At 37.8% G+C, this 21,902-nt stretch overlaps 1 protein-coding gene across 5 annotated transcripts in view; it reads left to right on the top strand.

The window, feature by feature from the left end:
- The window catches only part of ATRNL1 (attractin like 1), an 839,881-nt gene that overhangs the window by 275,655 nt on the left and 542,324 nt on the right, over positions 1 to 21,902 (top strand). For all 5 annotated transcript variants that reach the window (XM_078077077.1, XM_078077076.1, XM_078077079.1 and 2 more), the window contains exon 20: positions 1,653 to 1,746. In XM_078077077.1, the coding sequence (XP_077933203.1) occupies positions 1,653 to 1,746 (94 nt within the window). The remainder of the gene's footprint in view (positions 1 to 1,652; positions 1,747 to 21,902) is intronic.

The following is a 21,902-nucleotide window of genomic DNA, read 5'->3' as shown; positions in this document are numbered from 1 at the left end:
GTAAAGTTCTGAATATAAGACAATACTAATATGAACCTCTGCAAATTAATATTAAGATATCATGGTATATTCATTTACTATTTATGAAATTACATGTTATCAATATATTTTAGGGTCCCATAATTGCTTGCTGTTCATTTATTTTATTCCTTGCAATACTATACCTTGTCATTCATTTCTGCAATTCTCACATCGTGGGTTTCTATAGTTAATTCTACAAACTTAAAGGAAAATTATGCTGATTTATTTAAATATTCTTTAGGAAGAAAAAAAGTCATACTTTTATGTGGAAATTTCTTCTAGCCAAAAAACCATGTTGTTAAGAATCTACCTAGTACCAAAACGTACTTTATATGTGTGTGTAGGGGTGTGTGTATTTACTTTATATTAATCATCTATATTTTTCAAAGCAAAAAATCATAAACAATTAGCAAGATACTTACTGTTCTAGAATATTTTATATTTTGATTAAAACCAGTAACTCACTAATTTTTATATATGTATGTAAATCAAGGAAAAGCCACATTGTTTCATTTATATCAGAGAGTGGTTTAACTAGCTGGAGGCTGCAGGGACACAGTTCTCACTGAAGGTTTTTGAAAGGGCTAGTAGCATGGTTGGCCTGGTCTCTTTAGATTGTCTCAGGATTGTAAAATGCATTGTGCCTAGAAATACCGATGGTAGAAAGATCAGATATGTCACTGTGTTAGTAAGAGAAGGTGAATGACAATGCTATGCCACCAATTACAGTGGTTACCACGTGAAAAGGAGGGGTCAGATATAGGAGAGATTGTGCATGCTGAAATAGAATCTACCAATTGTTGGGATGTTGGATACAATAAGTATGGAGTTTGTGTCCCAAATAATTGGAATGCTACTCTTTAACAAGGAGTGCAAAGTAAGAAAATGAAATGAGTTCATCTGAACCAAATTGACTGTGTGTAACTATTATGCCCTGGAATGTTTCCGTTAATATTCTGGAATGTTAAAACTGAGAATGATCTCAGAAGCCTAATAAGATGATTTGGGGGCAATAAAGAGGCATGCTTTTTTACATGATATATAATTATATTTTTATTTTTGTTGGCAGTGTAATAGTAGTAGAAGTAATAGCTGTATTTATTAAGTGCTTGATATGTGTTAGATATTTAAAAATACACAATCTCATTTAATCTTCACGTCAGTACTAAGAGCGAAGTATTATTATTTTTTGTTTTTTTTTTTTTTTTTTTTTTTTTGTTTGTTTGCAGATGAATAAACTAAAGCAGAGAAGTTAAATAAATTGCCCAAGGTGGCTGGGTGATTATATATGTACATTTTGAATCTAAGCTGTTTGACTCCAAAACTCTTGTGCTCTTTGAAATCATTTCATTAAATAGATGTACCAAATGAGAAATGGAAAGGAGCCCAAAGAAGAATGCGATAATACTTGGATCCATACTAAACTTCAGGATACCCCAAAGACTTTGAAGAGTTTCACAAAATTTTTAAATAAGTGAATTTACTTCCCTTTAATAAAAAATAACTTATGTGGTAACTCTAGTTTATGGATGGCCAGGGAAAATACACAGTATAAAAATAAAACCCTGAATGAAATGTGATGTATGTTTGTGATGGAGAATATTCAGTATCATTTTCATTTTGACTTACAGCTTGTACATGCAGTGGCCATGCAAATATTTGTCACATGCACACAGGAAAATGTTTCTGCACAACTAAAGGAATCAAAGGTGATCAATGCCAATTGTAAGTAAAAATGACTTTTTAGAACTTTTGTGGGTTGAACTTTTGCTGTAAACTAATTATTACAGGCTTTGCTTTTTAAGTTTAGTGTTGTGCTAGTTAAGCAACCAATATTATTTTAAACTAGGTTTACTTGCGTTTTATCAATTCTCATAAAAAGTTAAGCCTTTTAAAAATGGCAGTTTTGTGGAGGCTTTAACAGAACCCATAGAATATGTTTGTCTTTGGTATCTCTCTAAAAAAAGAAACATTCTTAATTTTTTTGGAAAACACATACATTAAATTTTTATTTTATTTTTATGATTATCCTCCATAGCTTGTTAAATAATAAATCATATGTTTCTTGCCCTTCTTTTGAATCTGTCATTATTATTTTATAACTGTAGTTATTTAAGCCTTTCAAGTGGTTCCTTATTTTTCTCTGTTTCACTAGACATGAACCCACTCTTTTTTTTTTTTTTAAAGATTTTATTTTATTTATTTGAGAGAGAGAATGAAAGAGAGAGAGCACAAGAGGGGGGGAGGGTCAGAGGGAGAAGCAGGGAGCCCGATGCGGGACTCGATCCTGGGACTCCAGGATCATGACCTGAGCCAAAGGCAGTCATTTAACCAACTGAGCCACCCAGGCGCCCCGACATGAACCCACTCTTGTTACTCAGCTTTCAATAGTTTTGTGATTGATTTTTGTCTTTTTATAATTTGTTATTCTCAAGATTTACCCTCCCCCTCAAAAAAATTAACCCCAAAATGCAGTTGTCTCATGGTATCTAAACATTCTTTTTTTTTCTCATTTATCTATGCCATATAATATTAAATTGATTTTTGTTTTGGAGTTGTATAAATGCACTTACATTAGGTATAAATGTACTGTATTTGACACAAATCCAGCAACTCTAATAACTGTAAAATTATGAAAAATTGATAAAGGATTCTCTAAAACTTTTATTTCCAAAGAAGTCTGTTAATCTTGGAAAATGATCATTTTGTTTCTTTTTATTTAAGACAAATATATTATTTGCTGTGGAATTATTTTAAACATTTAAAGCTAGATGGTCATGTCTTTGGCTCTGAGGTGTCATAAGGTTATAACTACAGAGAAGGTGAACAGAACCATTTTTTATTCCTTCTCCATAGTCTCTAAACTTAAAAAGGAGGTGAAAGGATAAAGATCTTAGGGAAATTCCTATTAAGGAAGGCTATTTTGGTCTCAATACCAATGCATTAAAATCAGAGTTCTGTGTTCTAAGACAGAGATACTACTAATATTTTGATGAATACAAAATTCATAAGCAGGGCCACCTTCCTGGGTGTGTGCCTAGAAGGGCATCATGCTTGGTCTAATGCACTGCTATCACCATCTTGAAATTCTTAATAAATTTTTAACAAGAGCCTTACATTTTTATTTGTACTGCTTCTTGCCTCCCTCTCCCCTACCACGAATTATGTATCAGGTTCTGGTCATAAACAAGAAATATTTAATTTTTGTTCTAAGATTCCATTATTTCATCAATGAAAACTGACAACTTTAATTTGTACTATATTTTTGCTTAAGTGATATAACCATCTATAATAATTATCTCTAATGTGATGTGGTACTTTCGTAAGATACTTTTATTTCTAGATAAGTGAGAGCAGTATTTTAATTCATTGAAATCATGCAATTATATGCTTAGAAATACAGAGTAACAGGGTTTGGCGTATGTATGAAATAGTAGAAAAATAAATTATATAGTTCTGAATGAGGAAAGTACATTTTGCCCTAGTTCTTATTTATGATTTTTGTAAGCAAGGGAAAAATTGGAATACTAATTTGTACAGTATTTTGTAGATAGCCTTTCTAGATAGAATTATATTCATTATCTTTTCTTTGTTTTATTTATTTGGCTTTTGAGTGCAGGGCAATGAAAATAGGATCATCATTCTTAAAGCAATTATTTTCTACAGTGTGCTTATACTGAAAAAAAAAAACATTCTTGTTAGGAAGCACAGCTAGTCATTCAAATCACTAAATAATTATTAAGTGAGTACTTGTACTATTTTTTTTATTATTATGTTATGTTCATCACCATACATTACATCATTAGTTTTTGATGTAGTGTTCCATGATTCATTGTTTGCGTATAACACCCAGTGCTCCATGCAGAATGTGCCCTCTTTAATACCCATCACCAGGCTCCCAACCCATCCTCCCACTCCCCTCCCCTCTAGAACCCTCAGTTTGTTTTTCAGAGTCCATCATCTCTCATGGTTCATCTCTCCCTCTGATTTCCCCCCCTTCATTCTTCCCCACCTGCTTTTTCTTTTTTTAATTTTTTTTTTAACATATAATGTCTTATTTGTTTCAGAGGTACAGATCTGTGATTCAACAGTCTTGCACAATTCACAGCGCTCACCATAGCACATACACATCCCAACGTCCAACACCCAGCCACCCCATCCCTCCCACCCCCCACCACTCCAGCAACCCTCAGTTTGTTTCCTGAGATTAAGAATTCCTCATATCAGTGAGGTCATATGATACATGTCTTTCTCTGATTGACTTATTTCGCTCAGCATAACACCCTCCAGTTCCATCCACGTCATTGCAAATGGCAAGATTTCATTCCTTTTGATGGCTACATAATATTCCTGTGTATATATATACCACATCTTCTTTATCCATCCATCTGTCGATGGACATCTTGGCTCTTTCCACAGTTTGACTATTGTGGACATTGCTGCTATAAACATTGGGGTGCACGTACCCCTTCGGATCCCTACATTTGTATCTTTGGGGTAGATACCCAGTAGTGCAATTGCTGGATCGTATGGTAGCTCTATTTTCAACTTTTTGAGGAACCTCCATACTGTTTTGCAGAGTGGCTGCACCAGCTTGCATTCCCACCAATAGTGTAGGAGGGTTCCCCTTTCTCCGCATCCCCGCCAATATCTGTCGTTTCCTGACTTGTTAATTTTAGCCATTCTGACTGGTGTGAGGTGATATCTCATTGAGGTTTTGATTTGGATTTCTCTGATGCCGAGCGATGTTGAGCACTTTTTCATATGTCTGTTGGCCATTTGGATGTCTCCTTTGGAAAAATGTCTGTTCATGTCTTCTGCCCATTTCTTGATTGGATCATTTGTTCTTTGGGTATTGAGTTGAAGAAATTCTTTATAGATTTTGGATACTAGCCCTTTATCTGATATGTCATTTGCAAATACCTTGTGCCATTCTGTCGGTTGTCTTTTGGTTTTGTTGACTGTTTCTTTTGCTATGCAAAAGCTTTTTATCTTGATGAAGTCCCAATAGTTCATTTTTGCTCTTGCTTCCCTTGCCTTTGGCGATGTTTCTAGGAAGAAGTTGCTGCGGCTGAGGTTGAAGAGGTTGCTGCCTGTGTTCTCCTTTAGGATTTTGATGAACTCCTGTCTCACATTTAGGTCTTTCAACCATTTTGCATCTAGTTTTGTGTGTGGTATTCCCCTAGCGCTGGAGTTCTGCCAGTCTCATTGATCGGTAAACTTGGTCTTGGCTGGCTGTTCTTGCTGATCTTCTGGGGGAGGGGCCTGTTGCGTGGTTCTCAGATGTCTTTGCTGGAGGCGGAATTGCCCCGCCCTTGCCGGGTTGGGCTGTCATCTGCTCGGGTTTGCTCTCGGGAGCTTTTATTCCCTGCAAGCTTTCGGTACAGCTTTGGAGGACGAGAGTGAAAATGGCGGCCTCCCACTCTCCACCCCGGAGGAGCTGAGAACTCCGGGCCCACTCCTCAGTGAGCCCCCAGAGAAAAGCAGTCAATCACTCCCATCTCCCCAGTCTCCAGCCGCACTCTGTGCTCACCCGGCCTGTGACCAAGCATTTCTATCTCTGGCACGTGACCCCATGTGGAGTCTCCAAACCCAGCAGATCCCTGCAGTGCGCTCCCGTGCCGCTCCTCCCGGGGGAAGAAGGGGAGTCTCCCCGGATCTGCCACTTGTTGGGTCCCTGCTGGAAGAGCAGTGGCCTGACTGTGCCATGGATCACAGTTTATGGCAACCCTGAGCTGAGAGCCCGCTCCTCGGCTCCGTCTCTGCAGCCAGCTTCCCCGCTCCGATACCTGGGAGCTCTGCCGCACTCAGGCACCCCTGGTCTTTCTCTGACCTCAAGGGTCCTGAGACCACATGGTCCCAGCGAGGGTTTCACCCCCCGCTTAGCCACTGGAGCGATGTCCCTCAGCGGAGCCGACTTCTAAAAGTTCCGATTTTGTGCTCTGCTGCTCTATCACTTGCCAGAAGTGGCCCATGGAGGCCCCCTCCCCCGCCATCTATCCTCCCGAATATCACCTTGGATTCACTTCTCTGCATGTCCTACCTTCCAGAAAGTGGTTGCTTTTCTGTTCAGAGAGTTGTTGCTATTCTTTTCTTTGATCTCCTGTTGAGTTTGTAGGTGTTCAGAATGGTTTGATCCCTATCCAGCTGAATTCCTGGGACCAGACGAAATTTAGGTCTCCTACTCCTCTGCCATCTTGCTCCGAGTGCTTGTACTATTAATGAAGATGAATATCACATAGTTTTTGCTGAAAGTATCTTTCAGGCTAACAGTGGAGACACTAGCCAAAATATAATATACTAATTTCCTGTATCAGTGATTTGAAATGCTTGGGAACTTTCCGTCTTCACAGGTCAATTTTTGTTTGGCTTTAAATATATAGTTGTACATCACATCTTGTGTGTTTTTCATAACCTTCTCAAACTAAAATTAGTTCTCTTCCTATATGCTAATTTTTCCTTGCATTATCTGTGCACTCGCCTGTATCCTTTGCTAGAATGAAATTCTTTGGGGCCCATGTCATCAGTACCACAATGTAAGTGTTCAATAAGTTTATAATGGTTTTGAATGAAGAAAATATTGACAGAGTACTGAAGAGGGCAGGATTAATTTACCTTGGAGGGATCAAGAAAGTTTGAGAAGAGGATACTTAAGCTGGAATGTGAAGGAGGAGGTAAAATTTTCTGGGTGGAGAATATAGTAAATAGAAGGAGAAACTGTATCAGTAGAACAAGGGAGTGAAAATGAAAAAGGTTATAGCATTTCAGGCTTTTGCTCAAGGACATAGAGAGCTGGCAAGAGCATTGCTCTCACCTTTACAATGAAAGAAACAAGAGCTGGGCAAACTGCAAATCCATGAGTTTTCTGGAAATCATTGGAGAATTGAGATTACAGGGTAAACAAATAGCCAAAAATCTAAAGGGAAACAAGAGCTTTCAGGGAGCGATGAGACAGGAACCCTGGCTTACCTGGAGTGAAACCAACTGGAAACATGGAAGACTTGAGAGAGGTGGTTGATAGATTGCTGCTCAAGTTTGGACAGTCCATAGAGTGTGGAGCTCCTGGGGGCCCCAGGAATTGGGGGGGGTCCACACCCTTTCTAGAGTTTTTTTTCCCATGCACCCCACCAATTGCTCAAGGAAGAAAATGGAGACCATTTTAAGAATGCATTTCCTATGGTGTAAGCTGGGAGAGGGGAGGAGCAGACACAGTGAACAGGGCTTCAGTAACAGGGCCAAAATGTTCATTCAAAGGGGTACTACATTATTTATCTTGCCAGGGTTCTGACTCTGACCTAAACCACAGCTGGAACTCAGAAATGGTCACTTAAAACATGATTTAATGGAGATATGAACTATACTATAAATATGTAATGAGTGAGGTGGTATTCTCTATGAAACTTGTTTACTTTTGAGGAGCAACATGCAGACTTCAAACAAAACACAGTGTATTATTTTTGTAAAATTTATCAGTTTTACAATGTGAAGGTAACACGTATTTGCATTCTGTGAAATACAGGGTCTCTCACTCCTTTTCAATTTAATAGTGTAAGGAAGGTCAGTAGTTACCTTTTTTTCCTTCAGCCTTCTAACAACCCTTGTGATAGAAACTAGTGTTCTTCAGTGGGAGATAATTTATTTTAATAAAATAAAAATAGGTAAAAGAAGTTTTGATAAAATGTTGTGGCAGATATCTTGCTAACTCCCTTGGCTGTCATAGTTTCACCAAAGCTATAGTGGACAGTTTCCTGTACTTTCCAGTATTCCACATAAAGTATGAGAATCTTTGTTCCTCTTTTAGTTCCAGAGGTACATATTTCTGCCCAGTATAACCAGGAAGGGTAAGATAGTTTATGCCAAAGTGGGTCGTCCTGAACCAATGAAGGGTGAGAGTTTGTCCTACATTTCCCACTGTGTCACAGTGCTTCCTGAGATAACTGCCCTTGTCAAGCACCCCCATCCTATCTTGACATCTGCTACTGAGGTAATTCCAACTAAGGCAGTTGCTACTGAAAGTGGCTCTTGGTAACAGACCTTCAGCAGGGGATGTTATAGTTAGATGACTTATCAGGTGGCAGTAAACACTATAATGCTAATGGTAAGTGGAATAGTGGTTATCCTGGTGTGCTATAGTATAATTATTGAGAATATTAACTGTGTTTGATAGGATGAAGTATAGGTTGGAGGAGAAGTGCTAGTTTGTGCAGCAGCTTTAGAACTTGAAAAGTCGTTGCGGGGGGGTGGTAACTATGATTGTGGACTTGGCTGGTTTTTGTTTACTGCCAGAAAGCCTTAAAGAAGGAGCCTTCCATCAACTCAGGGCATGCTGTGAACATCACATGGTCTTCATGACAGCATTTGAAGACCTTTACCTTCTACAGCTAGAGAGCAGAGTACGTTGAAAATTATGCCCAGGATTTAATCATAAGTTTGACTGGCTGCAAATGAAACTCAAAGATCAGCTGTGACAGTTCCCCCAGGCCAGAGTCACTGCCTGATGAGAAGGCATGAGAGATTGAGGCATACAGTGGGGACACTTATAAGTGTGATCTCAGAGCCCCGAATCCTAGATTCATTCCCTTGAAGACTCCTGGGTAGAAGTAGTAGTCTTCTGTCATTTGATAGAGTAAAGCAGCTTCCCATCCCCTGGCAACAATGCAAAGATTGCACCTGATGTTTATGTTTCATAAAAAGATGTTTGTCCTCCTCCAGAGTGCACCCTGCCTCCATTTATTGTCTCCATATCCGTAACAAGGGTCAGGTCTCAGTGTAGCATGACTGGGAGGACACAGTCTCTGCTGTAGGTAGGTAAGAGATAGCTTATCACTGAAAACGTTGCAGGGTCTGAGAAATACGCTGAGGCAGGAATCAGCAGTGTATATATGAGAGTGGACCTTGAGGGTTTTGGATCAGGGAGCATGAAATCTAAGACTGGAGAAGGGAGAATTTATTGATATGGTGTCACTCTCCTATGATCCAGGATTTCAGGTCTTAGTGATATACCTGTAGTTGCTGATGACTTTTTAAAATGTAGGCATGCTGATTGCCTCTAGTAAATAGGTGGGGAGATGCTGGAACTGTCTTGAGGAAATTTTGAGCATTGGAGTCAGAAAACTCAGGAAGCTGGATGTATTGGAACACATGTATTACATAATATCAGAGAGACCATTAATTGATTCTATTTTCTTGGAGGTTTTCCAGAACACTTTCTTCATTAAGACAATAAAGAGTACAATTGTAAGGGGAGCTCTGGAGTCTTTGAAACTCAGTGGTGGCTGTTGTCTATAGGCCATGGTAGACAAGAGAAAATATTACCAGTCAGCTGGGCTCCCTAGTGTCAATGGGTATGTTAGGATTCCAGAATAGTAAAGGACAAGTGGTTGCACCTAACTCTTAATTACTTTAACAGTTAGCAAGACCAGATGGCTAACAGGGTGTGTTGGTTGGCAGGAATTTGTGGTAATGCCTTAGTGAGTTCTGACAGCCAAGTAAATTATTGTTTGACTTATATTGCCAGCAAAAAATCATGAACCAGTAAGCAGAAGGTTGATGTTAGCTGTCCCAGTGGAAAATTGTGAATCTTCACTCTTATGATTCCAATCTGAATCTCTGGGTCCCAGCACCCATCAAATAAAGTTGAAGAAGCACCCAAACCATCTCATCGATAGACACAATAAATATTCCTCCACTGTTTCTTCAATGGGACCTCGAGTTATTTAGTAGATAATTGGTCATGGGAAAAGGAACACAGATACTTCTGAAGGGCTTTGGATAAGGTATTTGGACTGATATTAATCACCAAAATATCATTAATTTATTTGCTTAAAAAATCTTTTCAATATTGCTACTATGTATCTTAAGAAGTTGTGTTAATATTTCTGAAGACACCATTGACAAATTTTAACTGCAAATGAAGAAAAAAAAGGAAAACAAACAAAAAACATGTTTCCAGATTGGCCCTTATTAGACCTTTTCTAATCTACTTCTAATTACCAGGAAATATCTGAATTCCAACAAGTCAGTAAAGTGTTCTTCTGTCTCGTACACAGTAAATGTGAAGGTCAAAGTATTTTGGTTGGGCAGAAGAAAACATTATTAGGTCAATGATTCTCAATGGGATGGAATAATGTTCTCTAGAACTTTATGGTTTTTCATAATTAATTATCTTGAAAATTAGGGAGTGCTCCTGGCATTTAGAGATGAAGAGTCATAGCCCCTTTGTAAAAATGGCAACTTATGGGGACTAGGTAATAAATGGAATTTTGGTATAAATCTGTTTAATTGATTATATTGGGTCTGCAGACTCACTCTGTGGTAATTTTCCCTGTCTCTGAGTGCATAATTGGAATGAATATATGTAGTCTCTTGTGGACCCTCATATTAGCTTTTTGACCTGTGAGAAGTGAGCCATTAAGGTAGAAAGGGCCAAGTGGAACTCTGTTTCCCACTGTGAAACTCCTTTCATTCACTCTGGACCCAGTCAAGATGGTAAGTCAGAAACTGGAGATCTTATGCCAAGACAAATAACAGGCTGTTGAAATGGAGAAAATGAGGAAGTATTATATTTCAAATATGAGCTGGATCTCTGAGTGGTTAAAATATGGACAGGATTATGATGAAATGTCACAGAAAATATATTTTCTGTCTTGAAGCCCCACCACATGTCAAGGCATTCATTCAGTTTCTGATATTTTTTTTTTTTTTAATATTTTTATTTATTTATTTGAGAGAGAGAATGAGAGAGAGAGAGCATGAGAGGGGGAGGGTCAGAGGAAGAAGCAGACTCCCTGCCAAGCAGGGAGCCCGATGTGGGACTCGATCCCGGGACTCCAGGATCATGACCTGAGCCGAAGGCAGTCGCTTAACCAACTGAGCCACCCAGGCGTCCCCAGTTTCTGATATTTAAAAAGACTTTGGAAACTATGTCATTTCATAGATTTTAGGATATAGATGACAGATTGGAAAAAGATACAGTAATATTAGAGCCAATAGAATTGGATTGTAGGCTTCTGGGAGCATGTTAAGAGTCCCATGTTGCAAAACAATTTGCAACCCTCAAGTAAATAATTTTAATATGTAATTTCTACCACAAAGATTTTGTATTGTAGTGCTACAGATTTAAAAAAATTGTATATGGTGTATTTTCAAGTCACATATAGTTGCATTTCTAGAAAGTTCAGTGTTTGTTGTAAACATGCAAAGCTACTCTGTGTTTACACGTAAAATGGAGTTAAGTTCTAGGCTCAAATAATTATGAACAAAAACCTGTTCATTTGCCATGTTGTTCAAAAGTTACGTGGGTTTTGGATCAATTATTTTTTGTTGTTTTGTGGAGTTGCCTTGTGCACTCAGGATGTCTACTATCCTTGGCATCCTTTTTAGCCCTTTTAGTAAGTTCCATTAGAAATCCATAATTATTGGGGCACCTGGGTGGCTCAGTCGGTTAAGTGTCTGCTTTTGGCTCAGGTCATGATCCTGGGGTCCTGGGATCGAGTCCCACATCAGGCTCCTTGCTCAGCTGGGAGGCTGCTTCTCCCTCTGCCTGCCACTCCCCCTGCTTGTGCGCTCTCTCTCTCTGTGTCAAGTAAATAAATTTACAAAATCTTGAAGAAATCCATAATTATGGAGATAACTAATTGTTACACTTAACATTTATCTCCATTGAGAACCACTTACCTCATCAGTTTGTGTTTTTCTTTAGCCAAAGAACTTTTGTTGTTTCATTTATTGCACATAAGATCTTAGAGCAATTTACTGACTTCTTGAGAAAGTTATATATATTGATAGTATTGTTAGATATTATGTTGGTAGATTAATAAAAATTGATGGGTTGATCTAGAATCATATTTTACTTTTTTCCCACAATAAATTGAAGATTAAATTTCTCAAAGACATTTGGAATTATAAAATAATTATATGAGATATGGGTCACTAAGCAGGATCTTTTAATTCAGTAAATTCATAATTGAATATCCTTTTCTCTTCCTTATAACCTTTTTTCTTTACTGATTATGTCTTTTTCATAGCTACTTATGTTAGGCTCAAGACACTGGTTTTCAAAATTAGTGTGAAAAAAGTCTCTAGAAATATGGTGACTTAAATTCTAGCTTGGGACCAAAGTTTTTGCTTTCTTACAAGTATTCTAGGTGACTGTGAAATAATAGTCCTTGATGTACTTTGGGAAATATTGCCGTAGGGAGATAGTCTTCCTGAGTATTTTTTTTTCCTCCCCAGTTTACCTTTAGGCCAGCAATATCTAAGATTATTACCCATTTTTCCATTTTTTTCTATTTTGTTGTATCTAGTCTTTTTTTTTTTTTTTTTTTGATGGTAAGGAGGCAGAGGATGATGTCAATGCCTTTTCCATTTTAGGAAGATCAAACTTGTGCCTTCTTTTCTAGACTAGTTTCTGGCACATAGCAGGGGCTTTATAGAACAAATATCTGAGGATTTTTATTTTTCCCAATTTCTATTGTCATTTTTTAAAGGCTTCTATATTGGGAATGAGGAAATATAGTACCTGTTTCATCCCTGTGCCCTAATCTACATTAAGTTATTATACAAAAAATACAAAGCAATCATTTGCTGTACAACCTGTCTTTTTATACTCTATCTAATTTCCATATAGATTATCAGCTTCATAAACACAATTGGATAAACAGCTGGTGAATACAGTCTTCAAATACTAACGCTAAATATTGTTAAAATTTTCTAGCTCATTTTTGCCCACTGTAGTCACAACTACAGATAGTCCTAATGGTTTATTTGTGCTGATGAGCCAAGAAATAAGGTATTTGAGGAACACCTATGCTTGCTTTATTTCAAAAACATTTATTCAGTGAGATACCATAAAGCCATAAATCTCAACGTATCAGTTGAGCAAGCAGGTTACTAATTCACTTTAAGCTTGCCTCATGTGAAAACAGATTTAATACTATCTACCTCCAACTCTCCAGGAAGGTGCTCTCCTGGTAAGAAGTCCAACTTGAGTAAAAAATACCCCCCATGTCAAGAAAATGTGTGGGTTCTTTTGGAGTATGTCTTCCTGCATTTAAAACTTTTGGATTTTTAGGGACATACTTCCAAATCTATTAGCTTTGAAATAAGTCTTTCTAAGCCCCAGAACTGTACTGGATTGTATTTCATTTAGTTATCAATTGTGAAAACTTTCTGAACACAACTAGGCTATGTTTTCCAGTTACTATTGGTTAGGTTGGAGGTCGTGTACTTGCGTTCTGACCAATAAACATTAGGTAATGTTCATCACTCCAGGCCTGGTCCCTAAAAAGCTCTGTGCCTCACATCCTCTTTGCCCCCATTCAGTAGTGCAGTGGAAAGGAGGATGAAGACCTGAAAGATTGTGGAGCTCAGGAACAGCTCAGTCCTGGAAGACTGCATGGAGCAAGACGTCTTCCCCAACTCCACCTCTCTACACTGGACTGTGCCTTAAGCAATAATCAGACATTTATTGTGTAAAAGTACTGAGTTTTAGGGTGTTTTTTTTTTTACAGGAGTTAGCATACCCTTCCATGAGTAATTACTCTTCCTTTGGCACCTTGCGTGGCATCCTTAATTAAAGCACTTTCATTTGAATTACCTTAAATGAAAGGTATTGATTAAGTGTGTCTTCTGGTATTAGTTTAGTGAATTGTCTGTGGGGTGTTTGGGTCAATTTGTTCTTTTATCCACATTCATCTCTTAAAGGCTTTGCATACTTTCCATCTCTTTTATTAGAGCTATTCTCATTGGAGGCTGTCTCCTAGGAGACTAGTATAGTCCTTGATCTCCAGTTTGGTTATTACATTGATATAAGGCAATAGCAAAGTTAAGTGGTTTTAATTCTAGATGGTAAGAATAGGTCTCAACACCTTGTGCAGATGTGCATATGGTACAGAATTGTACAGATGTTAGTATAAAAGAAGTGCACAGTAAGGAGCAGAGTACCAGATTAATGTGTAGAATATACTAATTATAAGTTGGAAACAATTACAGAAAGAAACAGACTTAAATACCAAAGAAAGAAAATGTACTTTAAACTTTCAATTTGTTAAATTCTTCTATATTTATTATTAAAAATTATCTTAAAATATCAGAGGATGAAATAAATAGTCTAGTATGTTCCAACTTAACCTTCTGTGAAAAAATAAAGTACAGTAAATTTCAACATTTTAATGTAGAGCATAGATCTGGTATACGTGTAGATGTTTTATCAAAATATGGACACATTTCAAATGCATGTGCATTTTAAGATGAATTACTGCTATACAGTGCTATGCCAGTTTGATTCATTTCTGGTGGCCCCAGTGCAGCACTCTTACTTCTAGGAAGAAAGATAGATGATTGAAAATATTCCAGTGTAATCTGTTTCTCGAATCATTATCTTTTTGTCTTGCTTTGACATTTGCAGGTGCAAATATAATATCCTCTATTTTTTATGTTTTTACTCTTTTTCATTGCTGTCATTACTGTCATCATCATAGTTAACATATATTGAACTCTACCAAATGCCTATCTCTGGGCTAGGTACTCGTATTTAATTCCTACAATAATTTTGTATAGTAGGTAGTATTATTATCCCCATTTTACTCTTAAGGACGTGGAAACTTATAAAAGTTAGTTTGTCCAAGGTCACAATTTAATTAGTGTTCGAGCAGAACTTCCATCTAGGTTTCTATAACTAAAAAACCAGTGTTCTTTACTTACTGTGTACCCATCATTTCTTTATTTTTTAAAAAGATGTTAATTATTTATTTATTTTAGAGAGAGAAAGTGCATATGTGCATGCACGTGTGTGCTGGGGGAGGGGCAGAGAGCGAGGAGCTCAAGCAGATGCCCTGCTGAGCATGGAGCCCAGCACGGAGTGTGATCCCATGACCCTGAGATCATGACCTTAGCCAAAATCAAGAGTTGGTTGCTTAATCAACTGAGCCACCCAGGCGCCACCCCCCCATCTTTTCTTTATTAAGGTTACTTGGCAAATGAGAATTGAGGCACTATTTCTGGATTTGTTGGAAAATATATGAATAGTTTTTGTGAGCTATTAAATCCCAGTTTTAATATAAAATATTTAGTAATTATTAAAATTAAGTATTCTTTAGATACCAAAAATTATTAATACTGTTTTTTTTCCTAGGGTAAGAATTACATAATGTAGAGATTGATTTTATTTTTCAGAGACTTGTGCTCTAACTATACTAAGTTTCAGATTAATCACTCTTCAGTTTATATATTTTTAATGTGAAATACTTTCTAATTTATCAGTAATTTCAATTTTTATTTTATTTTAATCCATTATTTTTACTTTTTTTCTTAATTTTAAAGATACTGAATTACTAGTTTTTAATCTTTTCATTGACTTGTTTTGTCAATCTGGATTTTTTTTAATGGACTTTTTTTTTAAGATTTTATTTATTTAGTTAGTTAGTTTATTTGTCAGAGAGAGAGAGTGCACAAGCAGGGGGAGTGGCAGGCAGAGGGAGAAGCAGGCTCCCTGCTGAGCAAGGAGCATGTTGTGGGACTTGATCCCAGGATCCTGGCATCATGACCTGAGCTGAAGGCAGATGCTTAACCGACTGAGCCACCAAGGCGTCTTGAAATGAACTTTAGTTTTTTGAGCAGCTTTTGGTTCACAACAGTATTGAACAAAAGGTACAGACATTTCCCATATACCCCTTACATACGTGCATAGCTTTCTCCATTGTCAATACCTTTTACCAGGCTGGTACATTTATTATAATTTATGAACCTATGTTGACACATCATTAAAACCCAAAATCCCGGGGTGCCTGGGTAGCTCAGTTGAGTGTCCGACTCTTGATCTTGGCTCAGGTCACGGTCTCAGGGTCTTGGGATCAAGCCCCACATTGGGCTCCATGCTCAGTTTGGAGTCTGCTTGTCCCTCTCCCTCTGCTCCTCCCCACCTCCCACACACACTCTTTCTCTTAAATAAATAAATAAATAAATAAATAAATAAAACAAACAAACACACCCCAAATCCAAGTTTACCTTAGTGTTCACTCTTGGTTTTGTACGTTCTGTGGGCTTTGGCAAATGTATAAATGACTTGTACCCACCACTATAGTATTAAAACAGAGTAGTAGTTTCAGTGCCCTAAAAATTCCCTGTGCCTCTACTATTCATCTGTCTCCCCTAACTCCTTGCAAGCAGTGATCTTTTTACTGCTTCCATAATTTTGCCTTTTACAGAATGTTATGTAGGTGGACTCATACAGTATGTAGCCTTCTCAGATTGGTTTCTTTCACTTAATGATATACATTAAAGTTTCCTCCATGTATTTTCATGGCTTAATAGCTCATTTCTTTTTTTAAAAAATATTTTATTGTTATGTTAATCACCATACATTACATCATTAGTTTTTAATGTAGTGTTCCATGATTCATTGTTTTTGTATAACACCCAGTGCTCCATGCAGTACGTGCCCTCTTTAATACCCATCACCAGGCTAACCCATCCTCCCACCCCCCTCCCCTCTAGAACCCTCAGTTTGTTTTCAGAGTCCATAGTCTCTCATGGTTCGTCTCCCTCTCCAATTTCCCCCCCTTCATTCTTCCCCTCCTGCTATCTTCTTTTTTTTTTTTTTAACATGTATTATTTGTTTCAGAGGTATAGGTCTGTGATTCAACAGTCTTGCACAATTCACAGCGCTCACCATAGCACATACCCTCCCCAATGTCTATCACCCAGCCACCCCATCCATCCCAGCCCCCACCACTCCAGCAACCCCCAGTTTGTTTCCTGAGATTAAGAATTCCTTGTATCAATGAGGTCATATGATACATGTCTTTCTCTGATTGACTTATTTCGCTCAGCAAAACACCCTCCAGTTCTATCCACGTCGTTGCAAATGGCAAGATCTCATTCCTTTTGATGCCTGCATAATATTCCATTGTATATATATACCACATCTTCTTTATCCATTCATCTGTCGATGGACATCTTGGCTCTTTCCATAGTTTGGCTATTGTGGACATTGCTGCTATAAAGATCGGGGTGCATGTACCCCTTTGGATCCCTACATTTGTATCTTTGGGGAAAATACCCAGTAGTGCAATTGCTGGGTCGTATGGGAGCTCTATTTTCAACTTTTTGAGGAACCTCCATACTGTTTTGCAGAGTGGCTGCACCAGCTTGCATTCCCACCAACAGTGTAGGAGGGTTCCCCTCTCTCCGCATCCTCGCCAACATCTGTCGTTTCCTGACTTGTTAATTTTAGCCATTCTGACTGGTGTGAGGTGATATCTCATTGAGGTTTTGATTTGGATTTCCCTGATGCTGAGCAAGTTGAGCACTTTTTAATGTGTCTGTTGGCCATTTGGATGTCTTCTTTGCAGAAATGTCTGTTCATGTCTTATGCCCATTTTTTGATTGGATCATTTGTTTTTTGGGTGTTGAGTTGAAGAAATTCTTTATAGATTTTGGATACTAGCCCTTTATCTGATATGTCATTTGCAAATACCTTGTGCCATTCTGTCGGTTGTCTTTTGGTTTTGTTGACTATTTCTTTTGCTGTGCAAAAGCTTTTTATCTTGATGAAGTCCCAATAGTTCATTTTTGCCCTTGCTTCCCTTGCCTTTGGCAATGATTCTAGGAAGAAGTTGCTGCGGCTGAGGTCGAAGAGGTTGCTGCCTGTGTTCTCCTCTAGGATTTTGATGAACTCCTGTCTCACATTTAGGTCTTTCAACTATTTTGAGTCTATTTTTGTGTGTGGTGTAAGGAAATGGTCCAGTTTCATTCTTCTGCATGTGGCTGTCCAATTTTCCCAACACCATTTGTTGAAGAGACTGTCTTTTTTCCATTGGACATTCTTTCCTGCTTTGTCGAAGATTAGTTGACCATAGAGTTGAGGGTCCATTTCTGGGCTCTCTAGTCTGTTCCCTTGATCTATGTGTCTGTTTTTGTGCCAGTACCATACTGTCTTGATGATGACAGCTTTGTAATAGAGCTGGAAGTCTGGAATTGTGATGCTGCCAGCTTTGCTTTTCTTTTTCAACATTCCCCTGGCTATTTGGAGTCTTTTCTGGTTCAATACAAATTTTAGGATTATTTGTTCTATTTCTTTGAAAAAAGTGGATGGTATTTTGATGGGGATTGCATTGAATGTGTAGATTGCTCTAGGTAGCATTGACATCTTCACAATATTTGTTCTCCCAATCCATGAGCATGGAACGTTTTTCCATTTCTTTGTGTCTTCCTCAATTTCTTTCATGAGTATTTTATAGTTTTCTGAGTACAGATCCTTTGTCTCTTTGGTTAGATTTATGCCTAGGTATCTTATGGTTTTGGGTGCAATTGTAAATGGGATTGACTCCTTAATTTCTTTTCTTCTGACTTGTTGTTGGTGTATAGAAATGCCACTGATTTCGGTGCATTGATTTTATATCCTGCCACTTTACTGAATTCCTGTATGAGTTCTAGCAGTTTTGGGGTGGAGTCTTTGGGGTTTTCCACATAAAGTATCATATCATCTACAAAGAGTGAGAGTTTGACTTCTTTGCCGATTTGGATGCCTTTGGTTTCTTTTTGTTGTCTGACTGCTGTGGCTAGGACTTCTAATACTATGTTGAATAGCAGTGGTGATAGTGGACATCCCTGCTGTGTTCCTGACCTTAGGGGGAAAGCTCTCAGTTTTTCCCCATTGAGAATGATATTCGCTGTGGGTTTTTCATAGATGGCTTTTATGATATTGAGGAATGTACCCTCTATCCCTATATTCTGAAGAGTTTTGATCAAGAAGGGATGCTGTACTTTGTCAAATGCTTTTTCTGCATCTATTGAGAGGATCATATGATTCTTGTTCTTTCTTTTGTTAATGTATTGTATCACGTTGATTGATTTGCAGATGTTGAACCAACCTTGCAGCCCAGGGATAAATCCCACTTGGTCGTGGTGAATAATCCTTTTAATGTACTGTTGGATCCTATTGGCTAGTATTTTGGTGAGAATTTTTGCATGCATGTTCATCAAGGATATTGGTCTCTAATTCTCCTTTTTGATGGGGTCTTTGTCTGGTTTTGGGATCAAGGTAATGATGGCCTCATAAAACAAGTTTGGAAGTTTTCCTTCCATTTCTATTTTTTGGAACAGTTTCAGAAGAATAGGTATTAATTCTTCTTGAAATGTTTGGTAGAATTCCCCTGGGAAGCCATCTGGCCCTGGGCTTTTGTTTGTTGGGAGATTTTTGATGACTGCTTCAATTTCCTTAGTGGTTATAGGTCTGTTCAGGTTTTCTATTTCTTCCTGGTTCAGTTTTGGTAGTTAATACATCTCTAGGAAAGCATCCATTTCTTCCAGGTTATCTAATTTGCTGGCATAGAGTTGCTCATAATATGTTGTTATAATTGTTTGTATTTCTGTCGTGTTGGTTGTGATCTCTCCTCTTTCATTCATGATTTTGTTGATTTGGGTCATTTCTCTTTTCTTTTTGATAAGTCTGGCCAGGGGTTTATCAATCTTGTTAATTCTTTCAAAGAATCAGCTCCTAGTTTGTTGATCTGTTCTACTTTTGCTTTCTATTTTATTTTATTGATTTTTTTTATTTTCTATTTTATTGATTTCTGCTCTGATCTTTATTATTTCTCTTCTCCTGCTGGGTTTAGGCTTTATTTGCTGTTCTTTCTCCAGCTCCTTTAGGTGTAGGGTTAGGTTGTGTATTTGAGACCTGTCTTGTTTCTTGAGAAAGGCTTGTATTGCTATATACTTTCCTCTTAGGACTGCCTTTGCTGCATCCCAAAGATTTTGAACAGTTGTGTTTTCATTTTCATTGGTTTCCATGAATTTTTTTAATTCTTCTCTAATTTCTTGGTTGACCCATTCATTCTTTAGTAGGATGCTCTTTAGCCTCCATGTATTTGAGTTCTTTCTGACTTTCCTCTTGTGATTGAGTTCTAGTTTCAAAGCATTGTGGTCTGAAAATATTCAGGGAATGATCCCAATCTTTTGGTACTGGTTGAGACCTGATTTGTGACCTAGGATGTGATCGATTCTGGAGAATATTCCATGGGCACTAGAGAAGAATGTGTATTCTGTTGCTTTGGGATGGAATGTTCTGAATATATCTGTGAAGTCCATTTGGTCCAGTGTGTCATTTAAAGTCTTTATTTCCTTGTTCATCTTTTGCTTAGATGATCTGTCCATTTCAGTGAGGGGGGTGTTAAAGTCCCCCACTATTATTGTATTGTTGTCGATGTGTTTCTTTGCTTTTGTTATTAATTGGCTTATATAATTGGCTGCTCCCATGTTAGGGGCATAGATATTTACTATTGTTAGGTCTTCTTGTTGGATAGACCCTTTAAGTATGATATAGTGTCCTTCCTCATCTCTTATTACAGTCTTTCGTTTAAAATCTAATTTGTCTGATATAAGGATTGCCACCCCAACTTCCTTTTGGTGTCCATTAGCATGGTAAATTGTTTTTCACCCCTTCACTTTCAATCTGCGGTGTCTTTGGGTCTACATGAAATAGTTTTACACAATGTGTTCAGTACCTGTCTACATTTTTTGTATTCTGTATATGGAATTCCATAAGCTGTTTTTCCCTGTGATAGAGTGTGCTAATGTTCTCCTTTGATTTCTGATAGTAGACCTCCTTTATCTCTCTTGTTTTCATCCTTTAATCCTTTATCATCACATATCTTTTTAAAACATTTTTATTAGACATATAAAAGATTCTTTTTTCACAGACTTTCAGTATGTCATGACAACCACACATTCCAGGAAACAACAAATGTTGGTGAGGATGTGGAGCAAGGGGAACCCTCTTACACTGTTGGTGGGAATGCAAGTTGGTACAGCCACTCTGGAAAACAGTATGGAGGCTCCTCAGAAGGTTAAAAATAGAGCTACCCTATGACCCAGCAATTGCACTACTGGGTATTTACCCCAAAGATACAGATGTAGTGAAAAGAAGGGGCACATGCACCCCGATGTTTATAGCAGGATTGTCCACAATAGCCAAACTATGGAAGGAGCCTAGATGTTCATCGACAGATGAATGGATAAAGAAGATGTGGTTCATATATACAGTGGAATATTATTCAGCCATCAGAAAGGATGAATACCCAACACTTCCATGGACATGGATGGAACTGTAGGGGATTATGCTAAGTGAAATAAGTCAAGCATAGAAAGACAATTATCATATGGTTTCACTCATATGTGGAACATAAAGAAGAGCACAGAGGACATTAGGAGAAGGAAGGGAAAACTAAAAGGGCGGGGGGGAATCAGATGGGTAGACGAACCATGAGAGACTACGGACTCCAGGAAACATCTGAGGGTTTCACCTTGGTTTACATTTTTTTTTTCTTTTCAATTTGATTTTCAGACATGACAGTGCTAAAATGTTTGTTGTGGTCAGTTTTAATAGATAAGGCCCAAATTCTAGGTATCCATTTCTGTCTTGTGTAAAAAATAAAGTCATGCTATAGAGGAAAATAAAAGCTAAAGTATTTAATAAAAAAAAAAAATCCTTTCATTCATTTTGGAAAATGGTACCTTTGTTAATCCCCTATGAGACTATTTATTATATTCTGATTGTGTCTGAATAGTCAAAGAAAGTGTGATTTCTCAGTTTAAATTTATTTTTCCTGGCACAGTTTTTATTTTGTAAGACTTGTACCTTTAGGAAGAGGATGTTTTTCTCATGGGGAAGGGAAGAGGCTAGTGGACAGAGAAGGGTGAAGGGTGTTATTTCCTTGAATGTAGAGTGGTGTGTAATTTATACTTAAGGACATCTCCTAGAACAGCTAGTTTAGCAGCTTGGTTTTGTTAATTATAGAGAGCATGATTTGTTTTCATCTGGTCCATTCTGTCAAGTCCTATGCATTCCTTAGGGATATGGGGGAATTGGCTTTGGCTTAGGG

The sequence above is a fragment of the Halichoerus grypus genome, chromosome 7 (genome assembly GCF_964656455.1).
Source record: "Halichoerus grypus chromosome 7, mHalGry1.hap1.1, whole genome shotgun sequence".
Lineage (NCBI taxonomy): Eukaryota > Metazoa > Chordata > Mammalia > Carnivora > Phocidae > Halichoerus > Halichoerus grypus.
Note: the sequence above shows the minus strand (reverse complement) of the source record. Positions and strands in the feature narration are given on the sequence as shown.